General features: G+C 42.2%; 1 protein-coding gene and 1 long non-coding RNA gene across 3 annotated transcripts in view; one reads left to right on the top strand and one right to left on the bottom strand.

The window, feature by feature from the left end:
* The window catches only part of LOC115151092 (serine/threonine-protein kinase 4), a 74,404-nt gene extending 52,135 nt beyond the window's left edge, over positions 1-22,269 (bottom strand). The window contains exons 1-2 of the mRNA XM_029695072.1: positions 21,939-22,269; positions 15,120-15,200 (exon numbers count right to left, since the gene is read on the bottom strand). Coding sequence (XP_029550932.1) covers positions 15,120-15,200; positions 21,939-21,982 — 125 coding nt within the window. The 5' untranslated portion in view covers positions 21,983-22,269. The remainder of the gene's footprint in view (positions 1-15,119; positions 15,201-21,938) is intronic.
* LOC115151093 (uncharacterized) lies at positions 21,447-24,137 on the top strand. Of its 2 annotated transcripts, none has more exons than XR_003867209.1 (2): positions 21,447-21,717; positions 23,798-24,137. It is a non-coding gene; the product is annotated as an uncharacterized LOC115151093 (long non-coding RNA). The 2 variants fall into 2 exon arrangements; XR_003867210.1 differs by lacking the exon at positions 21,447-21,717 and adding an exon at positions 22,317-22,470.
* The last annotated feature ends 2,562 nt before the right edge of the window (positions 24,138-26,699 follow it).

The raw sequence follows: 26,699 nt of genomic DNA, 5'->3' as shown, positions 1-26,699 counted from the left end.
CTGTGGTTTGTCAATGTACGTTGAAGGGGGTGTATCGTTGCTATAAAAGATCCCTGTAGCCATTCTGTAATCACCTTGTTCAATGGTTCATTCGAGAGAGTGCATTATTGAAGGTCAAGTACTTTTGCAAAAGTATCTTAAACTACATCTTTAATACTTAATTAACTCGGACTGTGTGTGTTTGTAACTCCTCATTTGGTAATGCGGAAATTAGCCACCACAGCGCTGACCTAACATAACTGCATGGTGTGCTTTCTCCGTAAAGCCTTTTTGAAATCGGACACAGTGGTTGGATTTACAAGAGGTTTATCTTTAAAATGGTGTATAATACTTGTATGTTTGAGGAATTTTAATTATGGGATTTCTGTTGTTTTGAATTTGGCGCCCTGCAATTTCACTTGCTGTTGTCGAGGTGGGACGCTACCGTCCCACTGGTACCAGACAGGTTAATGAATGTGGTCTTATTCTAGCACAGTGGGTTCATTTTATAAATTCTTGAAATAGGCATATCAGTGTTGGGTTCTGAGAATATGAAATACACGTATTCATGTCAATGAGGGAGGTCTTAGGGTCTACACCATAAGTTAATGGATATCTGTAGGAGGAAGGTATAGTGTGTGCAATTAAGCTTGGAATGTGCTGAGCGCAGGGACGCGATCACATGCAGCAGGCATTGACAAGGACAGAGAGCCATGGATTAGTGATGAAGGGGGTCGAACTCAGGTCAGGTCACGTTAAAGGAGAAAGAAAAGTTTATGGCCGTATTACTTAGTTTCATGCCTAGCAGTAAAGATAATGTTTGTTCAGATGGGTAGGAGGAGACTCAGCCTAGGAGAAAGGGTTAAATATCAGTGCTTGTGTGAAAATGTTTGCGTCTAATGCAGCTGTATTGATCCTCTTGGAAGAATAAACTTGGTTGAGCTTTCATAGTGTCCATAGAGTTTTTATTCTGAAAATTAGAACCTAACAGTTGGCGCTACGAGCAGGGTTCACCACGATTTGTAGTCAAACCAGAGTCCAGATCAGTGGAGCTGGAGCTGGCAACAAACATGGTAGACACAGTTCCTACACCTGTTTCCACTCATTTTGACATCTTGGGGAGATGAGAATCGTAGGCTGAACAATTATAGGATACGGACCTAGAAAGCCTGAGTTTATTCAGTAGGCCCATTGTGTAACGACCGGTCGTAAATATCTGGTGTAGGGTAGGTTCCATAAGGACAGGTCATCCTCTGCGAGATCCATGAGTGACAATACAGTATAGGGTAGGTTCCGTATAGGATAGGTCCCTAGTGGGGATATTCCCCTGCAAGATCTGTAAAAGGGACAAAAGTCCCAGCTGCAGTGACAGTGAGTTTTAGGAAGACGAGAGTTCTTGCAGCTAGTGAGTAAACATTTTTTTTTTTATGGAAAAATAAGATATTCGAACACTGAGTTACGTGTAGTAGCAATACAGAGAGAGGTTGGTTTATGCCCTATGGGGAGGGGGAACCATGAAAGATTATGTGGAAAATAGGAAGACAAGTGTGAATAATTTTGGTAATGTGGGTTATCAACAACAGTGATATTTGAGTTGCAATACTGGAATAAGACATGAAGTAATCCGTATTCTCCAGTAATACATTTGCAGACGCTATAGTATTGGTTCTAATACAAGGTATTAAGTGCCGTGACCAATTAATAGGCACAAATACCATAACTACTCTTCGGGGAAGTGGGTAGCGCTACCTTGGAAAATAGTTAATAGGTGTTTTAAAGACGGGAGTGAAGAAATCTAAAACACCCTGGACACCGTCGGGAGAGGTTTGGGAATAATTACTATTGATGTGGCGACAGACAGCCCCGTTTCCCGGCTGATGGAAAATTTCAATCTGATAGAAAAAATGTTTTGATCTCATGAGACAGTTTGTGGTTTTATTCTGAAATAGATTTCTAGAATGGACGAAAGGGTGGCGGGGCAACGAGGAATTAGCAAAGGGGTTACTAAACGGTGCATATTTTTAAACAACAGCTGGTGCACGAAATCTAAGGAAGTCTCTAGATTTAGCTCGCCTGAAGAAGAGTATCTTATGATAAACTGCAGACCAAACTACTTACCAAGAGAGTTTTCATCTATACTTTTCGTGGCTGTTTATTTACTAGCACCAGATGGATGCTGGCACTAAGACCGCACTCAGTCAGCTGTATAAGGAAATAAGCAAACAGGAAACCGCTCACCCAGAGGTGGCGCTCCTAGTGGCCGGAGACATTAATGCAGGGAAACTTAAACTACCTAATTTATATCAACATGTTAATTGTGCAACCAGGGGGAAAACAATTCTAGTTCACCTGTACTCCACACACAGAGACGTGTACAAAGCTTTTCCCTCGCCCTCCATTTGGTAAATCTGACCAAAATTCTATGCTCCTGATGCCTGCTTGCAAGCAAAAATTAAAGCAGGAAACACCAGTGACTCGGTCTATAAAAATGTGGTCAGATGAAGCAGATGCTAAACTACAGGACTGTTTTGTTATCACAGACTGGAACATGCTCTGGGATTCTCCCAATGGCATTGAGTACACCACATCAGTCACTGGCTTTATCAATAAGTGCATCGAGGACGTTTTCCCACAGTGACTGTATGTACATTCCCCAACCAGAAGCCATGGATTACAGGCAACATTCGCACTGAGCTAAACGGTAGAGCAGCTGCTTTCAAGGTGCGGGACTCTAACCCAGAAGCTTATAAGAAATCCTGCTATGCCCTCTGACGAACCATCAAATGGGCAAAGTGTCAATACAGGGCTAAGATTGAATCGTACTACACCAGCTCCGACGCTCGTCTTATGTGGCAGTGCTTTCAAACTATTACAGACTACAAAGGGAAGCACAGCCCAGTGACACAAGCCTACCAGACGAGCTAAATCACTTCTATGCTCGCTTCGAGGCAAGCAACACTGAGGCATGCATGAGAGCATCAGCTGTTCCTGGACGACTGTGTGATCAACACCATTAAGTTTGCTGACGACAACAGTGGTAGGCCTGATCACCGACAACGACGAGACAGCCTATAGGGAGGTCAGAGACCTGGCCAGGTGGTGCCAGAATAACAACCTATTCCTCAACGTAACCAAGACTAAGGAGATGATTGTGGACTACAGGAAAAGGAAGACCGAGCACGCCCCCATTCTCATCAACGGGGCTGTAGTGGAGCAGGTTGAGAGCTTCAAGTTCCTTGGTGTCCACATCACCAACAAACTAGAATGGTCCAAAAACACCAAGACGGCCGTGAAGAGGGCACGACAAAGCCTATTCCCCCTCAGGAAACTAAAAAGATTTGGCATGGGTCCTCAGAATCTCAAAAGGTTCTACAGCTGCAACATCGAGAGCATCCTGACTGGTTGCATCACTGCCTGGTACAGCAACTTCTCGGCCTCCGACCGCATGGCACTACAGAGGGTAGTGCATACCGCCCAGTACATCACTGGGGCTAAGCTGCCTGCCATCCAGGACCTCTACACCAGGTGGTGTCAGAGGAAGGCCTTAAATGGTCAAAGATCCCAGCCCCCAATCATAGACTGTTCTCTCTACTACCGAATGGCAAGCAGCACCAAGTCTAGGACCAAAATGCTTCTCAACAGTTTTTACCCCTAAGCTATAAGACTCCTGAACAGGTAATCAAATGGCTACCTGGACTATTTGCATTGTGTGTGTTCCCCTCCCCCAACCCCACTTTATGTTGCTGCTACTACTCTGTTTATCATATATGCATAGTCACTTTAACTATACACTCATGTACATACTCCCTCAATTAGCCTGACTAACCGGTGCCCCCGCACATTGGCTACCCAGACTATCTGCATTGTGTCCCACCACCCACAAACCACTCTTTTATGCTACTCTCTGCAAACGTCCCACCTAGCCCAGAGAGGTTAATTATAAAATGAATGAGAAATCAGTCTCTATTCTACCGTTACTTAATGAGACAACTTTTGATAACTCTATAAGGAAATATTAGTTTATTTTTTATTTAACATATTGTTTTTGAATCACGATGTGAATCATGGGTTCAAAGGGGAAATTACCAGTTCCCAGGGCCCTGGCCCTTGGGTAAATATACAAATGTATTTTGTTCAGTCTGCATATATAAGGAAAAATATATGTTAATAAGGGATGACAGTTACTCCAAATGGATTATGATATGTGTATTGCTGATTTCATTTTTGTCTTCGTTTCGATACAAATTTCACCAGATTGGGTCTACTGGAGTGTGGGATTCCCCGATGGGTTAGGGCGCTAACTTCCTGATCTGGTAACTCTTCCGAGAGGTCGCCAGTAAAATACAGGAGTAACAGTAACAGTATGTTATGCTCTTTGACGTTTGTCGTAGAAATAATGTTATTAAGAAATTGGGAATGTAATAATTTGTCATATAGTCAATGCTTGTCTGGATTTCCTGAAACAGAAATGAATTGAACTAAAGTGTTGTTTTGATCATAGAAGGTAACGTCAAATGGTGTCTGAATGCATGTAGGAATAATTTGGCCACAAACAGTGTGTGTTTGTGGTCAAAGGGCGACAAAGGCGTTCAATGCGACAGTGATTTTTAACACTATCTGAGTCCGAGCCATTAACCTGGGTACCGGCAGCAGGAGTGCACCAGAGTTCTGAGACAGCGCATGTGGAGTGAGCGTGGAGAGAAAAATATCATACACATCTCATGTTCCTGGGTGCTGGTGGGAGAAATGGACCAGAGAGGATGGTGACAGCGGCTCAGGTGAGAGACTCGTGTACATGGGAAAAACGGATGTATCTATCTGGATATTGAAATCGGGACAGTATCAAGGGCCATCAAATGGGACAGGCAAGAGTTACATGTGCCATTGGGAAGATGAACTGTAACGCTATCTGAAGAAAACAGGCTAGAATGATAAGTGAGGGAGAAGGGGAGGGGTGGTCTACACACTGCGAACAATTTAGACTAAGTATGCACTGAGATACCGATCTTTCATTAACAGTGTTGGATTCGGGGTAAACTTTGAACATTGAGATATTAAAGACATGATAGATGCGACGCATAGTATATAAAGGAGTGAGAAGTTAATTGTTCTCTGTAGTAAGACAGAGTGGCTGTGGAATGTGCTGGGTGGGCGGAAGGGAGTCATGGGAATGCGATAGGTGATACGAGAGGCCATCTGTGGATTAGGCGAAGGAGGGGTTGAGGTCAGGTCCCCTGAAGGGAGAAATAATGGTTTATTATCCTGTTACCCTCTTCCTGTCAAATAAATAAATAAATAAATATATAAATATATATATATATATATATATATATACACACACACACACACTTCTGATGATGGGAACATGTCTGTCTGAATTACAACTGTAATGACCATTTGGGAAGAATTAAACTTGGTTAAGCTTCTCTAGTGTTGGTGAGTTATTTACTCTGAAAAATTAGAACCTAACTCCAGGCCACTTGCGACAGGAAAACAGGGAGAAAGGGGAGCTGTAATGAGAAGAGTTCTTACCGGCAATAAAAGTTTATAAATGTACATTCTAACAGGGATGATGTGTGCTAAATTGAGAAGCTTGAAAATTGAGTCAGAAAATTAAGCAAAGTAAGCAGGATTGTCATTCAGAATTTGGGTTGGATAATTTCTAAATTATTTTAGTTATAATTCGGATAGAGCAAGAGTGAGTTGCTTTCAAATGGTGCGGGGTGGGGGCATTGCTCAAATTTATTAGGCCTAGGGAGGATCTAGAAACCTTATCTTTAAGTATCCTCCGGCAGGGAGGTTATCAGAGAATTTACTGGATGATAGCTTGGGTCAACCATGGTTTTTTAATTTTCTTTTGTTTTCCCATGTCATCATAATTTTAATGTTAAATCACATCAATACATATAGATTGCTGGATGATACGGTACAATTAATTGCACAAGGCTCATAGTCTGTTTGCGATAACACCCAAGGATGAAAATGAAGGCGAGGGCATGGAGACCAGCGTCACATGGGTATAGAACGTAACGGATGGACGGTTCTTTCCCTAGTTTTAGTCACATCAACGGGGGAGGTGAAATTATTAAACATACCTTTCCCCCCCCTCTTTCCTTTTAAAGTCAACATGTTTTTAGGTTTCGTGGAACATAAGAGTGACCATTGTTCAAGAGGAGGGACTGATGTATATTGACTAATTGATTTCAGGATGTTTTAGTATGTTTATAACTTTATAAGTACATTAGGAGTAGTGACCATTGTGTTATGGGTTAGGTAGAATAATATATGTGCGAATGTATCTGTAGCAGAGGGCGAGGTACACATGAGGCCTGTGGTTGAGACAGAACGTTTACATAGGGCTGTTAACTTATGGATAGGGGGCAGTATTTTCACGTCCGGATAAAAAAACGTACCCGATTTAATCTGGTTATTACTCCTGCCCAGAAACTAGAATATGCATATAATTATTAGCTTTGGATAGAAAACACTCCAAAGTTTCTAAAATTGTTTGAATGGTGTCTGTGAGTATAACAGAACTCAAATGGCAGGCCAAAACCTGAGAAGATTCTGTACAGGAAGTACTGTCTGACCATTTCTTGGCCTTCTTTGTCATCTCTATCCAAAACAGAGGATCTCTGCTGTAACGTGACACTTTCTAAGGCTCCCATAGGCTCTCAGAAGGCGCCAGAACGTTGAATGATGACTCTGCAGTCTCTGGCTGAAAAACAGTAGCTCATTTGGATAGTGGTCGATTTGAGAACAATGAGACGGGCGTGCACGTGAAAAGGCCATTTTACATTTTCAGTCTTTGAACGAAAACAACGACTCCCGGTCGGAATATTATCGCTATTTTACGAGAAAAATCGCATAAAAATTGATTTTAAACAGCGTTTGACATGCTTCGAAGTACGGTAATGGAATATTTAGAATTTTTTGGTCACGATACGCGTCCGCGCGTCACCCTTCGGATAGTGTCTTGAACGCACGAACAAAACGCCGCTATTTGGATATAACTATGGATTATTTGGAACCAAACCAACATTTGTTGTTGAAGTAGAAGTCCTGGGAGTGCATTCTGACGAAGAACAGCAAAGGTAATCCAATTTTTCTTATAGTAAATCTGAGTTTGGTGAGTACCAAACTTGGTGGGTGTCAAAATAGCTAGCCTGTGATGGCCGGGCTATCTACTCAGAATATTGAAAAATGTGCTTTCACCGAAAAGCTATTTTAAAATCGGACACCGCGATTGCATAAAGGAGTTCTGTATCTATAATTCTTAAAATAATTGTTATTTTGTGAACGTTTATCGTGAGTAATTTAGTAAATTCACCGGAAGTGTTCTGTGGGCATGCTAGTTCTGAACGTCACATGCTAATGTAAAAAGCTGGTTTTTGATATAAATATGTACTTGATTGAACAAAACATGCATGTATTGTATAACATAATGTCCTAGGAGTGTCATCTGATTAAGATCATCAAAAGGTTAGTGCTGCATTTAGCTGTGGTTTTGGTTTTTGTGACATTTTATGCTAGCTTGAAAAATGGGTGTCTGATTATTTCTGGCTGGGTACTCTGCTGACATAATCTAATGTTTTGCTTTTGTTGTAAAGCCTTTTTGAAATCGGACAGTGTGGTTAGATAAAGGAGAGTCTTGTCTTTAAAATGGTGTAAAATAGTCATATGTTTGAAAAATGGAAGTTTTCGGATTTTCGAGGAGTTTGTATTTCGCGCCACGCCCTATCATTGGATATTGGAGTGGTGTTCCGCTAGTGGAACGTCTAGATGTAAGAGGTTATGTGGGATGGAATGTGATTGTGGTGGAGATCTGTGGGGGCTCATAAATTAAGGTTGTGGTGATAGAGGGATATCATTCCCAGAGACTATGTATATTGTTACAGGAAACAGCTCCTAGGAGAGGGAGAACAGCTAACTGTGCAATATTGGGACTATGAAGTTAAATTGAAAGTTACACTTACCCAGATCATGGTGAGAGTAGAAGAGATAAGTGTTGGCATTTCAGACACCATGGTAAACTTTCAAGAAACCTGTGAGTTTTGTTAGGTTGGATATTCTTCCAACTCATTGAAATCGCTTTCCAATTTCTAACAGCCGGCGAACACTTGACAGATTACATGCATTAGGTATTCTCACGGCAGTCGCTGTTGGGACAGTAATTGAAAGAGGCTATAGTCATGGGCCATGTTAGTACTTTTGTTGGGTTCTGAGAATATGCCTTTTTTTCCACCTTTATTTAACCAGGTAGGCTAGTTGAGAACAAGTTCTCATTTGCAACTGCGACCTGGCCAAGATAAAGCGTAGCAATTTAACACATACAACAACAGTTACACATGAAATAAACAAAACATACAGTCAATCATACAGTAGAACAAAAGAAAACAAAAAAGTCTATATACAGTGAGTGCAAAGGAGGTAAGTTAAGGCAATAAATAGGCCATGGTGGCGAAGTAATTATAATATAGCAATTAAAACACTGGACTGGTAGATGTGCAGAAGATGAATGTGCAAGTAGAGATACTGGAGTGCAAAGGAGCAAGATAAATAAATAAATAAATAACAGTATGGGGATGAGGTAGGTAGATAGATTGGATGTTTACAGATGGGCTATGTACAGGTGCAGTGATCTGTGAGCTGCTCTGACAGCTGGTGCTTAAAACTAGTGAGGGAGATTATGAGTCTTCAGCTTCAGAGATTTTTGTAGTTTGTTCCAGTCATTGGCAGCAGAGAACTGGAAGGAAAGACGACCAAAGGAGGAATTGGCTTTGGGGGTGAACAGTGAGATGTACCTGCTGGAGCGCGTGCTACGAGTGGGTGCTGCTATGGTGACCAGTGAGCTGAGATAAGGCGGGGCTTTACCTAGCAGAGACTTGTAGATAACCTGTAGCCAGTGGGTTTGGCAACGAGTATGAAGTGAGGGCCAACCAACGAGAGCATACAGGTCGCAATGGTGGGTAGTGTACGGGGCTTTGGTGACAAAACGGATGGCACTGTGATAGACTGCATCCAGTTTGTTGAGTAGAGTGTTGGAGGCTATTTTATAGATGACATCACCGAAGTCGAGGATCAGTAGGATGGTCAGTTTTACGAGGGTGTGTTTGGCAGTATGAGTGAAGGATGCTTTGTTGCGAAATAGGAAGCCAATTCTAGATTTAATTTTGGATTGGAGATGCTTAATGTGAGTCTGGAAGGAGAGTTTACAGTCTAACCAGACACCTAGGTATTTGTAGTTGTCCACGTATTCTAAGTCCGAGCCGTCCAGAGTAGTGATGCTGGACGGGCGAGCAGGTGCGGGCAGTGATCGATTGAATAGCAATCATTTAGTTTTACCTGCATTTAAGAGCAGTTGGAGGCCACAGAAGGAGAGTCGTATGGCATTGAAGCTCGTCTGGAGGTTAGTTGACACAGTGTCCAAAGAGGGGCCAGAAGTATACAGAATGGTGTCATCTGCGTAGAGGTGGATCAGAGAATCACCAGCAGCAAGAGCAACATCATTGATGTATACAGAGAAGAGAGTCGGCCCGAGAATTGAGCCCTGTGGCTCAAATACACTTATGTCACTGAGGGAGTGCTGAGGTTTAGAGGGTCTACACCAGAAGTTAAGGGTTATAGGAGGAAGGTATATAGTGGGTGCAACTAAGCTTGGAATGTGTTGAGTGCAGGGAAGCGATTACATGTGGCAGGCATTGATAAGGGGAGAGAGCCATGGATTAGTGATGGAGGGGGGTTGAGGTCAGGTCACCTTAAGGGAGAAAAAAAGTTTATGGTCTGTATCACTTAGTGTCCTGCCTAGCAGTAAAGAACAATGTTTGTGTAGAAGGAGACTCAGTCTATGAGAAATGGTTAAATATCAGTGCTTGTGTGAAAATGTCTTTGTCTGATGCAGCTGTTTTGAATAAACTTGGTTAAGCTTTCATAGTGTCCGTAGAATTTTTTACTCTGAAAATTAAATCCTAACACTTTAGTAGCATTGTTGGGATATCAGTTTATGAGGACTCATGCCACATGGATTGGTAACTGGGAGACCGATAGGAGAACCTGTTGCTCTTATACAAATTAGAGTTATACAAATTAGTGATTTGGCCATAAGGGGGGAGTCTATGTATGTTGTCAGGACGTGACCCATGCATCACAGTGTGTATATCCTCAGGTGAAAGCAGCACATGAGGACCAGGAGATAACCGAGGTCACGGGTGAAATCTGGAGATTGAGTGTACATCAAGATACACCAGGCGGGGGTGTTGGGACAGCGTTGGTCTGGTCCACACACAGTACTCCTTATAGCACCTGCAGTGGTAAAGTTCGTCATGTCTCTCCTCGGTGGGTTCACAGTTCTCACGTGAAGTGAGGTCCAGCTGCATAATGGGTGAGCTTGAAAACGCCATGACAGAGGAAGCGGAGCTAAAGAGAGAGAGAGACTAGATTCCACTGTAGACATGCAAATAGGTTGGGTCTGGGAGCTACTTTATACATCGTAGTTGGGTTAGCTGCTGTATTGGTTAATGCATCACATGAAAAGGACAGATGTTGGGGTAATCGTACTCTAAACAACATTTTGGAGGCATTGATGTGAAAGTCTATACAGTGCTGAGTTACCTCAAGAGGATGTAGCGTTGATTAGGGATAAGCACTTGTCTCAGGTAAGGTGCCTATCAGGTGGCAAAGAAGGAGATGGGGAGCAAAGTGAGAATGACATGGCTTGGGGACACCTCTTGGATCCGGTGGTCTAATGGTGAAGACTGGGCCAAAGCATAAGGCGGCTTTTTAGGGCTTTCATTTTTGCCGAACTCAGCAAAAAAGTATTCTGAAGCCATAGTCAGGTGAATAGAGAATGAGAACTGTCATGTTATTAAACTTTGGGTTTGCATGCATATATAATTATGCATAGCTTACCACATTGTTAATACCGTTATGTTTTGTGTTTCTCGATGCGTTGCAAGTCTTGTGCTATAATTCTCTTAGGAACCAGAAGGAGAATGTTGAACTGGGAGAAGTCAACGGATCCAGTGGACACGTTATTATCAGTGTTCTATGAGAGATGGAAATAAGATTGTGTGATCATAGAACAGAGGCCATAAGTCTCTGAGTTTGTAAACCTCGCTGTGAATGTTATGTTTATTTTGTATTCATGTTTAATTATCATTGTTTGTCCATTTATAAGTAATTTGCAAGTATATGTACAGTTGAAGTCGGAAGTTTACATACACCTTAGCCAAATACATTTAAACTAAGTCTTTCACAATTCCTGACATTTAATCATAGTAAAAATTCCCTGTCTTCTGACCACTTTATTTTAAGAATGTGAAATGTCAGAATAATAGTAGAGAGAATTATTTATTTCAGCTTTCATGTCTTTCATCACATTCCCAGTGGGTCAGAAGTTTACATACACTCAATTAGTATTTGATAGCATTGCCTTTAAAATGTTTAACTTGGGTCAAACGTTTTGAGTAACCTTCCACAAGCTTCCCACAATAAGTTGGGTGAATTTTGGCCCATTCCTCCTGACAGAGCTGGTGTAACGGAGTCAGGTTTGCAGGCCTCCTTACTTGCACACGCTTTTTCAGTTCTGCCCACAAATTTTCTATAGGATTGAGCTCTTGGCTTTGTGATGGCCACTCCAACACTTTGACTTTGTTGTCCTTATGCCATTTTGCCAACACTTTGAAAGTATGCTTGGGGTCATTGTCCATTTGGAAGACCCATTTGCCTCCAAGCTTTAACTTCCTGACTGTTGTCTTGAGATGTTGCTTCAATATATCCACATAATTTTCCTCCCTCATGATGCCATCTATTTTGTGAAGTGCACCAGTCCCTCCTGCAGCAATGCACCCCCACAACATGATGCTGCCACCCCCGTGCTTCACAGTTGGGGTGGTGTTCTTTGGCTTGCAAGCCTCCCCCCTTTTTCCTCCAAACATAACGATGGTCATTATGGCCAAACGGTTCCATTTTAGTTTCATCACACCAGAGGACATTTCTCCAAAAAGTATGATCTTTGTCCCCGTGTGCAGTTGCAAACCGTAGTCTGGCTTTTTTATGGCAGTTTTGGAGCAGTGGCTTCTTCCTTGCTGAGCGGCCTTTCAGGTTGTCGATATAGGACTCGTTTTACTGTGGATATAGATACATTTGTACCCATTTCCTCCAGCATCTTCACTAGGTTCTTTGCTGTTGTTCTGGGATTGATTTGCAGTACTCGCAACAAAGAACGCGTCTCCTTCCTGAGCAGTATGACGGCTGCGTGGTCCCATGGTGTTTATATTTGCGTACTATTGTTTGTACAGATGAACGTGGTACCGTCAGGCATTTGGAAATTGCTCCCAATGAAGAACCAGACTTGTGGAGGTCTACAATGTTTTTTCTGACGTCTTGGCTGATTTCTTTGATTTTCCCATGATGTCAAATAAAGTTTGAAGGTAGGCCTTGAAATACACTGCTCAACAAAAAAAAGGGAAGACTTAATCAACACAATGTAACTCCAAGTCAATCACACTTCTGTGAAATCAAACTGTCCACTTAGGAAGCAACACTGATTGACAATAAATTTCACATGCTGTTGTGCAAATGGAATAGACAACAGGTGGAAATTATAGGCAATAAGCAAGACACCCCCAATAAAGGAGTGGTTCTGCAGGTGGAGACCACAGACCACTTCTCAGTTCCTATGCTTCCTGGCTGATGTTTTGGTCACTTTTGAATGCTGGCGGTGCTTTCACTCTAGTGGTAGCATGAGACGGAGTCTACAACCCACACAAGTGGCTCAGGTAGTGCAGCTCATCCAGGATGGCACATCAATGCGAGCTGTGGCAGGAAGGTTTGCTGTGTCTGTCAGCGTAGTGTCCAGAGTATGGAGGCGCTACCAGGAGACAGGCCAGTACATCAGGAGACGTGGAGGAGGCCGTAGGAGGGCAACAACCCAGCAGCAGGACCGCTACCTCCGCCTTTGTGTAAGGAGGAGCAGGAGAAGCACTGCCAGAGCCCTGCAAAATGGCCTCCAGCAGGCCACAAATGTGCATGTGTCTGCTCAAACGGTCAGAAACAGACTCCATGAGGGTGGTATGAGGGCCCGACGTCCACAGGTGGGGGTTGTGCTTACAGCCCAACACCGTGCAGGACGTTTGGCATTTGCCAGAGAACACCAAGATTGGCAAATTTGTCACTGGCGCCCTGTGCTCTTCACAGATGAAAGCAGGTTCACACTGAGCACATGTGACAGACGTGACAGAACGTTCTGCTGCCTGCAACATCCTCCAGCATGACCGGTTTGGCGGTGGGTCAGTCATGGTGTGGGGTGGCATTTCTTTGGGGGGCCGCACAGCCCTCCATGTGCTCGCCAGGTAGCCTGACTGCCATTAGGTACCGAGATGAGATCCTCCGACCCCTTGTGAGACTATATGCTGGTGCGTTTGGCCCTGGGTTCCTCCTAATGCAAGACAATGCTAGACCTCATGTGGCTGGAGTGTGTCAGCAGTTCCTGCAAGAGGAAGGCATTGATGCTATGGACTGGCCCGCCCGTTCCCCAGACCTGAATCCAATTGAGCACATCTGGGACATCATGTCTCGCTCCATCGACCAACGCCACGTTACACCAGACTGTCCAGGAGTTGGCGGATGCTTTAGTCCAGGTCTGGGAGGAGATCCCTCAGGAGACCATCCGCCACCTCATCAGGAGCATGCCCAGGCGTTGTAGGGAGGTCATACAGGCACATGGAGGCCACACACCACTACTGAGCCTCATTTTGACTTGTTTTAAGGACATTACATCAAAGTTGGATCAGCCTGTAGTGTGGTTTTCCACTTTAATTTTGAGTGTGACTCCAAATCCAGACCTCCATGGGTTGATAAATTGGATTTCCATTGATTATTTTTGTGTGATTTTGTTGTCAGCACATTCAACTATGTAAAGAAAAAAGTATTTAATAAGATTATTTCTTTCATTCAGATCTAGGATGTGTTGTTAAAGTGTTCCCTTTATTTTTTTGAGCAGTGTACATCCACAGGTACACCTCCAATTGACTCAAATTATGTCAATTAACCTATCAGAAGCTTCTAAAGCCATGACATAATTTTATGGAATTTTCCAACCTGTTTAAAGGCACAGTCAACTTAGTGTATGTAAACTTCTGACCCACTGGAATTGTGATACAGTGAATTAATTATAAGTGAAATAATTTGTCTGTAAACAATTGTTGGAAAAATTACTTGTGTCATGCACAAAGTAGATGTCCTAACCAACTTGCCAAAACTATAGTTTGTTAACAAGAAATTTGTGGAGTGGTTGAAAAACGAGTTTTAATAACGCCAACCTAAGTGTATGTAAACTTCCGACTTCAACTGTAAGTTGAACAGTAGGAAGGTATTGTTCAAGAGGAGGGACTGTTGGATTCTGAGAATATGAAATATACGTATTCGTGTCACTGAGGGAGAGCTTAGGTTTAGAGGGTCTACACTAGAAGTTAATGGTTATCTGTACTAGGAAGGTATATAGTGTGTGCAGTTAAACTTGGAATGTGCTGAGTGCAGGAAAGCGATCACGTGGCAGGCATTGATAAGGGGAGAGAGCCATGGATTAGTGATGAAGGGGGTCGAGGTCAGGTCACGTTAAGGGAGAAAGAAAAGTTTATGGCCGTATCACTTAGTTTCATGCCTAGCAGTAAAGATATGTTTGTTCAGATGGGTAGGAGGAGACTCAGCCTAGGAGAAAGGGTTAAATATCAATGCTTGTGTCAAAATATTTGTCTAATGCAGGTGTTTTGATCCTTTTGGAAGAATAAACTTGGTTGAGCTTTCATAGTGTCCGTAGAGTTTTTACTCTGAAAATTAGAACCTAACATCGGTAAGGAGCAGTACAGTGACTCGTGCAGCACAACTTACTCATACGCCGATCAGCTGTCATTCATGACGCAACACAAGAGGGCATGTTAATCACAGACACTAACAGAAAGTTGAGTAAGAGGAAACGAGGAAGCGGCTCACTGCATGAGTGACACGTATGTCGTGGTGTTATGTTGCTCTTCTTCCTTGAGTCTAATGTAAGTCAGAGAGGGACAGCGGTGCTTCTCAGAACTGAAACAACATGGCATTTCAGCTCCAACTGTCCATAACAAAATACATTCAGGACTCACCCTTCGCCTAGTTTCTCTAGCACATCAAAGACTTCCTCTGGCTGCTTGGTTAAACTGTCTTCACTGAGCTTCTTTAGCTGCCTGTAGGGTGGAGAAAGTTTCAAATTGTTATTAGTCATATGTACAGGATACACACGGTGTTCCAATGAAATGCTTACTTGCAGGTTCCTCCTCGACAAAGCAACAACAACAAACAAAAGATAAAGATACAAAAAGTAAATGGCTCAGTATAAATAGATTAAACATTTTATCATAAGTATAATACAGGAAGGAGCAATTCATTTACATGTGTTTTGGGCAAGGGGGGATTGGGGGGAAAGTGTTCATTTTGCAATCATAATAAGAGTCCGGTAGCAGCAGCTGTGATGGGTGTGTTGCATGAATGTATGTGTGTGTATTTGTGTGTGCGCACGCATGTTAGCTCAGCAAAAAAAATAAACATCCCTTTTCAGGACCCTGTCTTTCAAAGAAAATTTGTAAAAATCCAAATAACTTCACAGATCTCCATTGTAAAGGGTTTAAACCCTGTTTCCCATGCTTCAATTAACCATAAAAAATGTATGAACATGCACCTGTGGAATGGTCGTTAAGACACTAACAGCTTACTAACAGGTAGGAAATTAAGTGGACGTGCTATCTGTCCCAGACCTGCTGTTTTCAACTCTCTAGAGACAGCAGGAGCAGTAGAGATACTCTGAATGATCGGCTATGAAAAGCCAATTTACATTTACTCCTGAGGTGCTGACCTGTCGCACCCTCAACAACCACTGTGATTATTATTATTTGACCCTGCTGGTCATCTATGAACATTTGAACATCTTGGCCATGTTCTGTTAAAATCTCCACCCGGCACAGCCAGAAGAGGACTGGCCACCCCTCATAGCCTGGTTCCTCTCTAGGTTTCTTCCTAGGTTCTGGCCTTTCTAGGGGAGTTTTTCCAAGCAACCGTGCTTCTACACCTGCATTGCTCGCCGTTTGCGGTTTTAGGCTGGGTTTCTGTACAGCACTTTGAGATATCAGCTGATGTAAGAAGGGCTTTATAAAAAAAAAAAATTGAATTTATCGTCTGTCTCGAATCGAGCATAGAATGTGTTGAGCTCGTCTGGGAGGGAGGCGTCGGTAGGCACCAGACAGCTGGATTTGCCTTTGCCCATGATAATCTGTAGTCCTTGCCACATGCAGAGTCAGTTGTCGAACATCAACTCAAGTTTGAGTCTGAGGTCTTTTTGCATCCCTAATAGATTTGCGGAGCTCGTTCCTGCTTGCCTTGTACACATCGTGCGCTACCGAGTTAGAGTTCTTTCTGATGACATTGAATGCTACAGTGGGGGCTCTCAGCATGGTATGGATATCTCCGCTCATCCCATAGACATTAAAACTAGTAGATAATGATAGGAATACGTGGATGACGTGAGCGCTGTCTTAAACTCCAGATGGTGCATGAAGCCATAAGTATTTGAAGCACGCCATATTACTGAATGGGGCTGAATGGCACCAACAATTTTTTGCTAAGGATCATGGTGAAAGTGGCCGTAACTAGCAAAGGATCACGGTCGATGCAGTCGTTTTCATTCTGCCCGTTTTCATTCTGTCAACCTTGTTTTAATGTCTATGAACCAGACGCTAGCCTACTGTTAAGCTTTTGCAGCAGAAGGTTCATTTGAAAGCTCAGCATTACCAGGTCAACATTGTAATACAACACGGACTGTAAATACTAAGCATGACAATCAGAATTACAACTGACTTACCAGAAAAAATAAAGATTAGACTCCCTATCCATCTAGTCTAGACATCATATGACCATGATCCTTCGACTTGAAAATAAAAAGTTAATGGGCTACTATCCCAACAACTGATCACAACTCAGTTAGGCTAATATATATAAAAAACAATTATTTCATCTCAATTCCGTATTTTTTTAATGATTTTAGTCTATCATTTGTGAAACTGCATCGTCATCATAAATAAATTGAATTCTAAATGTATTAAATTATAATTGCCTACTAAACAGATATTTCAAAACAGTGAGAGCGCACTCCATCGCCATTCTCCGCTGTGTCATCCTCTGTCAGACATTAAAACCGTGTCAGCCCCATAGACATTGGTTCAGCCCCTCAATCTCCACTTGATAGGCTCGTTGACCCAGCACTTGACAGGCTCGTTGATAGCACACCACACCCCCTTAGGTGCACTTGCAAAGAGCGTGCAAGAGGGTGAGCCTCCTTGTAGCCTGCCGGCCCGTGATCGGTCTGTGTGACGACAATTGTAGTTGTCAAAATGGATCACTATAATTATACGTCTCGATTTGTAGCAAACTTTAAAATAATAACTCACCGTGGGGATTGAACTTGATTATAAACACATTTTAGAGACCAATTTTTTTTTGGGGGGGGGGGGGGTTGGCCATTCTGGCTAACATAATTTACATAAGCTTTCTAATACAGACCAGGGCTTTTGGCAAGACTAAGTTGCTAACACAGTAGCCGACCAGCAGAGCTCATGGCTTCAAGCTCCAGACCAGACACTGGGGGCCTGGTTCACCCAGGGTATGTCCAGATTCTTATTGTGGGTACAACATCAACACATTTCCTAATGAAGCCTGTGACTGAAGATGTTGATGGATGAGTCCTGAGTGGATGAATCTTTGAACATATTCCAATCAGTATTTTCAAAACAATCCCACAGCACCGAGTCTGCCTCCTCTATCCAGCACCTCGCTATTCTGTGTTGGTTGCTCCCTCGAGTTGCTGCTTGTAGGGCGGGAGTAGGAACACAGACGTGATCTGATTGGCCAAAGTGGGGGATGCTTTGTACGCATCACAGATGTTTGTATATACTGTACATGATCCAGCACGATGCTTCCTCTTGTGGGCCAGGATACATGTTGGTAATATTTTTGGAAAAATGTGCTTTAAACGTGCTTGGTTAAAGGCATCCACGACAATAGACTGCTCCCGGGTGAGAGGATTCTTGCTGGCTAGCGATCTTGTTCAGTTTGTTGAGTGCCGCCTTGGTGTTTGCTTTTGCTGACAAGAGCTTGAGATATTTTCAAGTTTGGTACAGCAGGAATTTTTGATGAGGAAACATACATTGTGTGCACAATTATTAGGCAAGTTGTATGTTTGAGGATTAATTTTATTATTGAACAACTACAGCGCTCTCGGTCAATCCAAAATGTTAATAAACCTCAAACCTGAATATTTAAGAAAGTAAAAGTGAGGTTTTGGCTTTCTTTGGAGAATATGTGTGCAGAATTATTGGGCAACTAAATGAAAAATGAGAAGTTCCATCTCACTTGTTTATTTTCATCTGTTAAAGTGATAATAATAAACAAACAACTCAAAATGTATAAATAAACATTTGACATTTAAAAAAAAAATGTGACCAATATAGCCACCCTTTTTTCAATAACAGTCATAAGGCCTTCCCTGTGGCTCAGTTGGTAGAGCATGGTGTTTGCAACACCAGCATAGTGCGTGCAACGCCAGGGTTGTGGGTTCGATTACCACGGGGGGGCAGTACAAAAAAAAAAAAAGGCATGAAATGAAATGGATGCATTCACTACTGTAAGTCGCTCTGGATAAGAGCGTCTGCTAAATGACTAAAATGTAAATGATAAGCCTTTCATCCATGGAGTCTGTCAGTTTCTTGATCTGTTGACGATCAACTTTTTGTGCAGCAGCAACCACAGCCTCCCAGACACTGGTCAGAGAGGTGTACTGTTTTCCTTCACCGTAAATCGTCCGTTTAAGAAGGGACCACAAGTTCTCAATAGGGTTTAGGTCAGGTGAGGAAGGGGGCCATGTCATTATTCTTTCATCTTTAAGGCCTTTACTGGCTAGCCACGCAGTGGAGTACTTCGATGCATGCGGTGGAGCATTGACCTGCATAAAAATCATGGTCTTGAAAGATGCAGACTTTTTCCTGTACCACTGCTTGAAGAAAGTGTCTTCTAAAAACTGGCAGTAGGTTTGGGAGTTGAGTATGAGTCCATCTTCAACCCGAAAAGGTCCAACTAGCTCATCTTTAATAATACCACCCCATACCAGTACCCCACCTCCACCTTGCTGGCATCTGAGTCGAAGTGGAGCTCCGTGCCCGTTACTGATCCAGCCACGGGCCCATCCATCTGGTCCGTCAAGAGTCACTCTAATCTCATCAGTCCATAAAACCATTGAAAAATCTGTCTGCAGATATTTCTTGGCCCAGTCTTGACGTTTCGACTTATGTGTCTTGTTCAGTGGTGGTCGGGTTTCAGCCTTCCTTACCATGGCCATGTCTCTGAGCACTGAACACCTTGTACTTCTGGGCACTCCAGGTAGGTTGCAGTTCTGGAATATGACAGCACTGGAGGATAATTGGTTCCTGGTAGCTTCACGTTTGATTCTTCTCAAATCTTTGGCAGTTAATTTGTGTCTTTTTTCTCAACACGGTTCTTGCGACCCTGTTGACTATTTGCAACAAAACGTTTGATGGTTCTGTGATCACGCCCCAATATCTTAGCAATTTCAAGAGTGCTGCATTCCTCTGAAATACGTTTTACAATTTTTTACTTTTCAGAGTCAGTTAAATCTCTTTTTTGGCCCATTTTGGCGTGAGGAAAAGACGCTGCCTAATAATTATACACACCTTGATATAGGGTGTTGATCTTCTTAGGCCACACCCTCCCTCATTACACAAATACACATCACCTGATATGCTTAAATCCAATAAGCATTCCAGTTTATACAGCTTGGAGTTGGGAAATATGCATAATAATGATGATATGGTCAAAATACTGACTTGCCTAATAATTGTGCACACAGTGTACTTCTACCTCCCAATCTTACCAGAAGCCACCGTTTGATCCATATGTCAAATGAAAAAGCAGTCTGGTAGAATAGCAGAGTCGAGCGTTTCGTCCGTAAGATCTGTCTCTGTAAAACAAAGACACAGCATTCCCTGATGTCCCTCTGCGATTGAAGACTTTCTCAGAGTTCAAAGTTTATTTTCCAGTGGTTGGACATTAGACATCAGGATACTAGAAAGAGGAGACCACCCTTACAGCCTAGCTTGGAGTTCCCCTTCCCTTCCTCTTTGCCACCTACGTTGCCTTCTGTCTTCTTGTTCAGCAGCAACAGGTACGCCTGCTGTGCGATGAACAAAGGAGCGAATGTAGTATTCCTGATCTGGGAGGCTGAGAAATACAGTTGAAGTCGGATGTTTACAATGTTAGTGATGGCTGTTTAACAGTCTGATGGCCTTGAGATAGAAGCTGTTTTTCAGTCTCTCGGTCCCATCTTTTGATGCACCTGTACTGACCTCGCCTTCTGGATGGTAGCGGGGTGAACAGGCAGTGGCTGGGGTGGTTGTCCTTGTTGATCTTTTTGGCCTTCTTGTGACATCGGATGCTGTAGGTGTCCCGGGGGGCAGGTAGTTTGCCCCCGGTGATGCGCTGTGCAGACTGCACCACCCTCTGGAGAGCCTTGCAGTTGCCGTACCAGGCGGTGATACAGCCTGACAGGATGCTCTCAATTGTGATTCTAACATGTACTGACTCAGGGGCGTGAATACTTATATACATTTTTTTATTTAGCTAGGCAAGTCAGTTAAGAACACATTTTTATTTACAATGACGGCCTACCCCGGCCAAACCCGGACGACACTGGGCCAATTGTGTGCAGCCCTATCCCAATCACGACCGGATGTGATACAGCATGGATTCGAACCAGGAACTGTAATGACACCTCTTGCACTGAGATGCAGTGCCTTAGACTGCTGCGCCACTCAGGAGCCCCATTTATAAATTACATTTATGTATTTAATTTTCAGTAAATTTGCTAACATTTGTTTCCACTTTGTCATTATGGGGTATCGTGTGTCGATGGGTGAGAGAGAAATCGATTTAATCCATTTTTAATGCAGGCTGTAACGCACATTTATTTTGGAATAAGTCAAGGGGTATGAATACTTTCTGAAGGCACTGTATATCGTCAGTTATGTGTCCAATAATGTTGGCCCCTGTGGTTGTGTCCCTTGTCACTCCTGCTACATTACAGCAGTGATCCACTAAATGGATAGCCAAGCTAGCTTCGCCCTCATGTCGGTACTAGCAAGCACGCTAGGTAGTGCTAGGTATCAACAGTCAATCTAGTAGGTGCTGGAAACTATAGTGAGCTTCCATTGGTCAATAGTAACGCGATGTCGCGGAGAACAACTTTGGTCCACTCTTTCGCCCATGCTTGCATCGACCAATGGTCTTCCGCCCACGTCCCTTCTTTTAATTGAAAATGAATCGGGCTCCGTTGTTTCATAGCCCCCAGCGTGTTAAATCAAACCAAATGCTAGATGTATTTCTGCTGTTAGGTTAGTCGCTTGTCAACATGGTATAGCTATTAGCTAACTAATGTACAGTAGTTAGTTAACATTTTCAGTTAACAGTAGGCATCAGGGAAGAGTAACTGTTGACCCAGTGTCCCCCAGTCCTGTCTTACCATCTCCAACCATAAGTGCAGAATGATAGGAGTTGGCAAGACGACACAAACAGATCTGGAGCCAGGCAATGTTGTGCCATTTCAAACTATCTTCCTACAAATATATCTATGTGGTGTAATAACAGGTATGTTACACTAGCAATAACAGCTAGCTAGCACGCATGTAGACAGTTGATAACGTTGGAGCTTGGTAGTTTCTCTCCGCTGTATGATGCTAGCTAGCTAAGTTACCCTTAGCTAGCTACCCTTAGCTAGCTTATATTAACCCCAACACGATCAGGCTAATATTCAAACTGGAGAAACAAACTTCTGCAGCCAATTTAACCAGGTTGTACTGATTCATTACCTGCGTGGGTGTGTCCTCATTTGTACTTTGTCCTTGTTCTCCATTGTTTTCTTCAAGATAGTTCACTTCTGTAAAGCTAGCCAGCGGTTCTTGCTGCGATGATACGCTGTTCTGAATGTTTTAGTTGTCTCTCAACTTCTCATTCGTGTTTCATTGTGTAAAACCAAGTTTCCAAAATCTGAAATTGTCCTTAAACTACTGGAATCTCATTCGTTGCTCCATCCTCCTCTGACTAGGCTGCTTTTGACTTTTTTGACAATTTGTAGCCAAGTGTCTTGACATTCAATTCAAACCAGGAAGAGCGTTTTGAGACTGGGCGCGGAATGAGGGGGGCCAAAGAGAATAGCCTACCACAACATGAGTCATAATACCCATAAAACCTACCGTTCAAACACGGAAATGGTTACAATCGTTTTTCCACCATTCATTTTATCCCGGCATTGTGGATTTTAGAAACACTTCAAATAAGTGTTTCGCGTAGGCTTACCCTGACGTGACGTTTTGATAACCGTGTAAATGTCTATTGGAAAAGGTGACTTTTATCAATATATTCGCCTGTATTTAGCCCCCCAAAAATGAAACGCTATTTAGCTGCTAATGTGGCTATCATACAGAACTACAAATGCCTGTCTCAAGCTTCATGTCACTCATCAGGGCCATGATAATCTGGACGTGTCTGCCGAATATAGGCAAAAAATAAGAATCTATGGATTAACTAATGTTAGCTAAATTGGCTAAGGTTCTTTAAATTGACAATTATGTGAATTAAATGTCTTATATAGCTAGCTAACATTAGCTTTCTATTTGTCCTGCCATTTAAATGAATAAGAAATTAATAAAAACAAGTTACGTTTTATTTGGCTTTTATAAACCACCAGTCTTACTTGCTAGGTAACTAGGGCTACGTGTTCTTGATGGCTAGGTGCATTTTAGTCTGGCTTTTTAGATTTCAGGGATTGATTTTTATTGATTTTGTTTAACCTTTTATTTAACTAGGCAAGTCAGTTAAGAACAAATTCTTATTTACGATGACGGCCTAACCTGGACGACGCTGGGCCAAAAGTGCGCCGCCCTAAATTACAGCCGGTTGTGATACAGCCTGGAATCGAACCAGGGTCAGTAGTGACGCCTCTAGCACTGAGATGCAGCGCCTTAGACAGCTGCACCACTCGAGAACCCTATCTTGAGTCTACATTGTGCTTACTTTACTGCAGGAAAACAATTGATATGTTTGCTGTTTCCCTCTGGACAGCAGATCATTAGCCTTCCCTTCTAACTATACTATGTAACCTGATTTAGTCCTACATGGTATGGTGGTTTGTAAATTGGTATTCACACTTGTTTTTCAGATAGAATTACTGTCATGTTATTGATGCTTAATTGCAAACCTTATTTGCACCTTTTCTATTCCAGAACCAATTGGTGTGCCTGAGTCTTATCACCTTTCAACTAGGTTAGCTGTTTCAACCTGGAACATTATTCTCCTGCTTTAGGAAGTCCTGAAGAGCAGGAGTGTGTGTTAAATGTTTTGTTCCAGCCCAGCTCTAACACCTGACTTAAATAATCAACCTGCCGAATTACGACGATAGGCTATGATTTTTATTAAGGACAAGCTTATACACACTCATCCCAAGAGTCCCAGTATATATACACACTCAAGTCTCCAATGGTCCCAGTACTGGTTGATGTGCAGGCCTAGGTGACCACACACAAACGGATCTACAGCTGTGATAAGATTTTTCTATCATTCACACACTGTAGACAGTGTAAAACACCATGTCAACAATGCTTAAGTTGTATTGTCTATGGCTCAATTTGTGGAAATGATCACTCATCGTCTTTAATGTTGTGATTCACAGACACGTGAGGACCTTGATTTGAACACCGCAACTGAGATGGAATGACGTTGACGGACACACACTGAGACCACGAGTATGACTGGACATGGGACGGATTTTTGTGAAGACCTAAAAGGGGTGCAAAAGCACACCAACTTGTTTTTATTCCATGGCCAACCATCTCAGGCTGAAAGCCTCAGCCTAATGGGTTTACAACTGACAATTTCTCATTAGATATTGCCTCTTACACAGATCACAGGTTAGGGTATATATTCCATGTCAGACTTTTCAAGGCCACCCTGAAGATTGCCAGGGCAAGCTGTTTCTTGTACATACATTAAAATTGTAAAATGCAAAAACATTTTAGTAATATTAGTATTCTTTTATTTATTTCACCTTTATTTAACCAGGTAGGCAAGTTGAGAACAAGTTCTCATTTACAATTGCGACCTGGCCAAGATAAAGCAAAGCAGTTCGACAACATACAACAACACAGAGTTACACATGGAGTAAACAACATACAGTCAAAAATACAGTAGAAAAAAAATAAGATTATATACAATGTGAGCAAATGATGTGAGATAAGGGAGGTAAAGGCAAAAAAAATGCCATGGTGGAAAAAAATGCCATTATTCTTGAGTGAATAATATAAAATCCCACTTTTGTATGTCCAATAGGTTATGAAAAGTATCAACAATTTAACATGACCTTATGGTGAGTGACATTTAATGAAGTGAGATGACTGGATTATTATTTACATTCAAGTTCTCTCTGTACACATACAATGGCTTGAAAAATCAACCCCAATATGAATGAAGAAAAGATCCATGGAAGGGTGAGCCAAAGGGGGTTGGTTGTATCTACACAGTAAAAAACATACATTTGGCTTTCTATTCGTGCATATATATTCTGTGCTCTTAAACTGAGCTCATATCTCCCATGGTCTTAATAACTTAAATAGATAAAGTTTTGACCAGTTCAAATCCAGGCTGAAACTCCCCATAAAAGAGTCTTTATCAACAGGATCATATTGCCCTATCAGATTAGAATGTTGTTTAAACAAGAGTAAAACTAAGCTAAATGAGACCTATTCTTAGTTTGAGGAACAGCACTTCATGTAAGTCCATCTCTCGTGAAGTATTAGCTGCACTATCTGCTGTACGGAAACTATTCCACAATGGGTGGTACCACATTCACTGAACAAAAATATAAACACAACGTGTGTTGGTCCCATGTTTCATGAGCTGAAATAAGAGATCCCAGAAATTGTCCATGCGCACAAAGCTTATTTCTCTCAAATGTTGTGCACAGATTTGTTTACATCCCTGTTTGCCAAGATTATCTGACTGATTTCCTCATATGAACTGTAACTCAGTAAAATCTTTGAAATTGTTGCATTTATATTTTTGTTCAGTATAGTTCTGCAGTAGACTTGTCATGCTATAAAAACACATGTTGCCAGTCAACATGCATGAGGACCTGTCTGCTTGTCATCTGATCATGCAGGTAACATCAGTGGCTCAGTCCTATGTTGTGAACAGGGAAGGATAATAACCATTTTAAAATCATGTACAGAAACACAGAGATGGAGGAAAAAAAAGCAGAGGTAAATTTTTTAAAAGCATGAGTAAAAACACTTTCCAAGCTCTGTCCCACTCCCAAAATAATATCACTCCAGAATACAGTGGGTACGTACAATAGCTCTCCTTTTCTTTCCTCTCTTCTCCCCTCCTCAGCTCAGGTCAAATGACCTTCTCCAATGGCATGATTGAGTCCCTCCTCCCCACCCTGGTTTCTTAACATGCCTGCCCCATGTGGTGGGTGCGCTGGAACAACAGCTCTGTGTTCTGGGCCAGACTGGGGAGTTTCTCTGGACTCCACAGGTTTATCGTGGGAAAGTCATTGGTTGGCAACACTCTCGGTGACCGGGGGATCATTGAGTGGCTGCTGCCAACATACTGACTCAACTCTAGCCACTTTAATAATGAAAACATTGATGTAATAAATGTATCACTAGCCACTTTAAACAATGCCACTTTATATAATGTTTACATACCCTACATTACTCATCTCATATGTATATACTGTACGCTATACCATCTACTGCATCTTGCCATCTTGATGTAATTAAATGTATCACTAGCCACTTTAAACAATGCCACTTTATATAATGTTTTCATACCCTACATTACTCATCTCATATGTATATAGTGTACTCTATACCATCTACTGCATCTTGCCTATGCTGTTCGGCCATCACTCATTCATATATTTTTATGTACATATTCGTATTCATTCCTTTACACTTGTGTGTATAAGGTAGTTGTGAAATTGTTAGGTTAGATTACTTGTTAGATATTACTGCATGGTCGGAACTAGAAGCACAAGCATTTCGCTACACTCGCATTAACATCTGCTAACCATGTGTATGTGAAAAATAAAATTTGATTTGGATCAGATGCAGCTGGTTGGAGGTTAGCGGTGGGTACAGTTGGTCAGGGGGTCTTGTTCTGATCCGCACTCTAGGAGCAGCCCCCCTCAACTGGAGGCAAACAGAGATAGGGATCAAGTCTCTTTACTAAAACTTTACTAGTTTTAGTGAGTGAGAACTATCACAGTATTAGTTATTCTACTACAATAACACCCGGTGTCTTCTACATGGGCCAGACAGGGTGGTCTGGCTGAGAGCCTCGTGACTGGTCCCCAGCTGGAGAAGCTTCGTGACGGACCACCGCTGTGGCATAAATACTTGGTGTAGGACCACATTACCATCAGAGATTTACACATTTATAAATGATTCATTAACCATTACCAATTATAAACCCCTTGTAAATAGACCCTTATTGTAACATGCCATTTTGCACAAAAAAGCTATCAAAATATTACAGTTATAATAGTTGATAGCAGGAGAGTGCAGTAAGAG

The sequence above is a fragment of the Salmo trutta genome, chromosome 16 (genome assembly GCF_901001165.1).
Source record: "Salmo trutta chromosome 16, fSalTru1.1, whole genome shotgun sequence".
In the NCBI taxonomy this organism is placed as follows: domain Eukaryota; kingdom Metazoa; phylum Chordata; class Actinopteri; order Salmoniformes; family Salmonidae; genus Salmo; species Salmo trutta.
The sequence above is the reverse complement of the archived record's forward strand: the minus strand, read 5'-3'. Positions and strand labels throughout refer to the sequence as shown.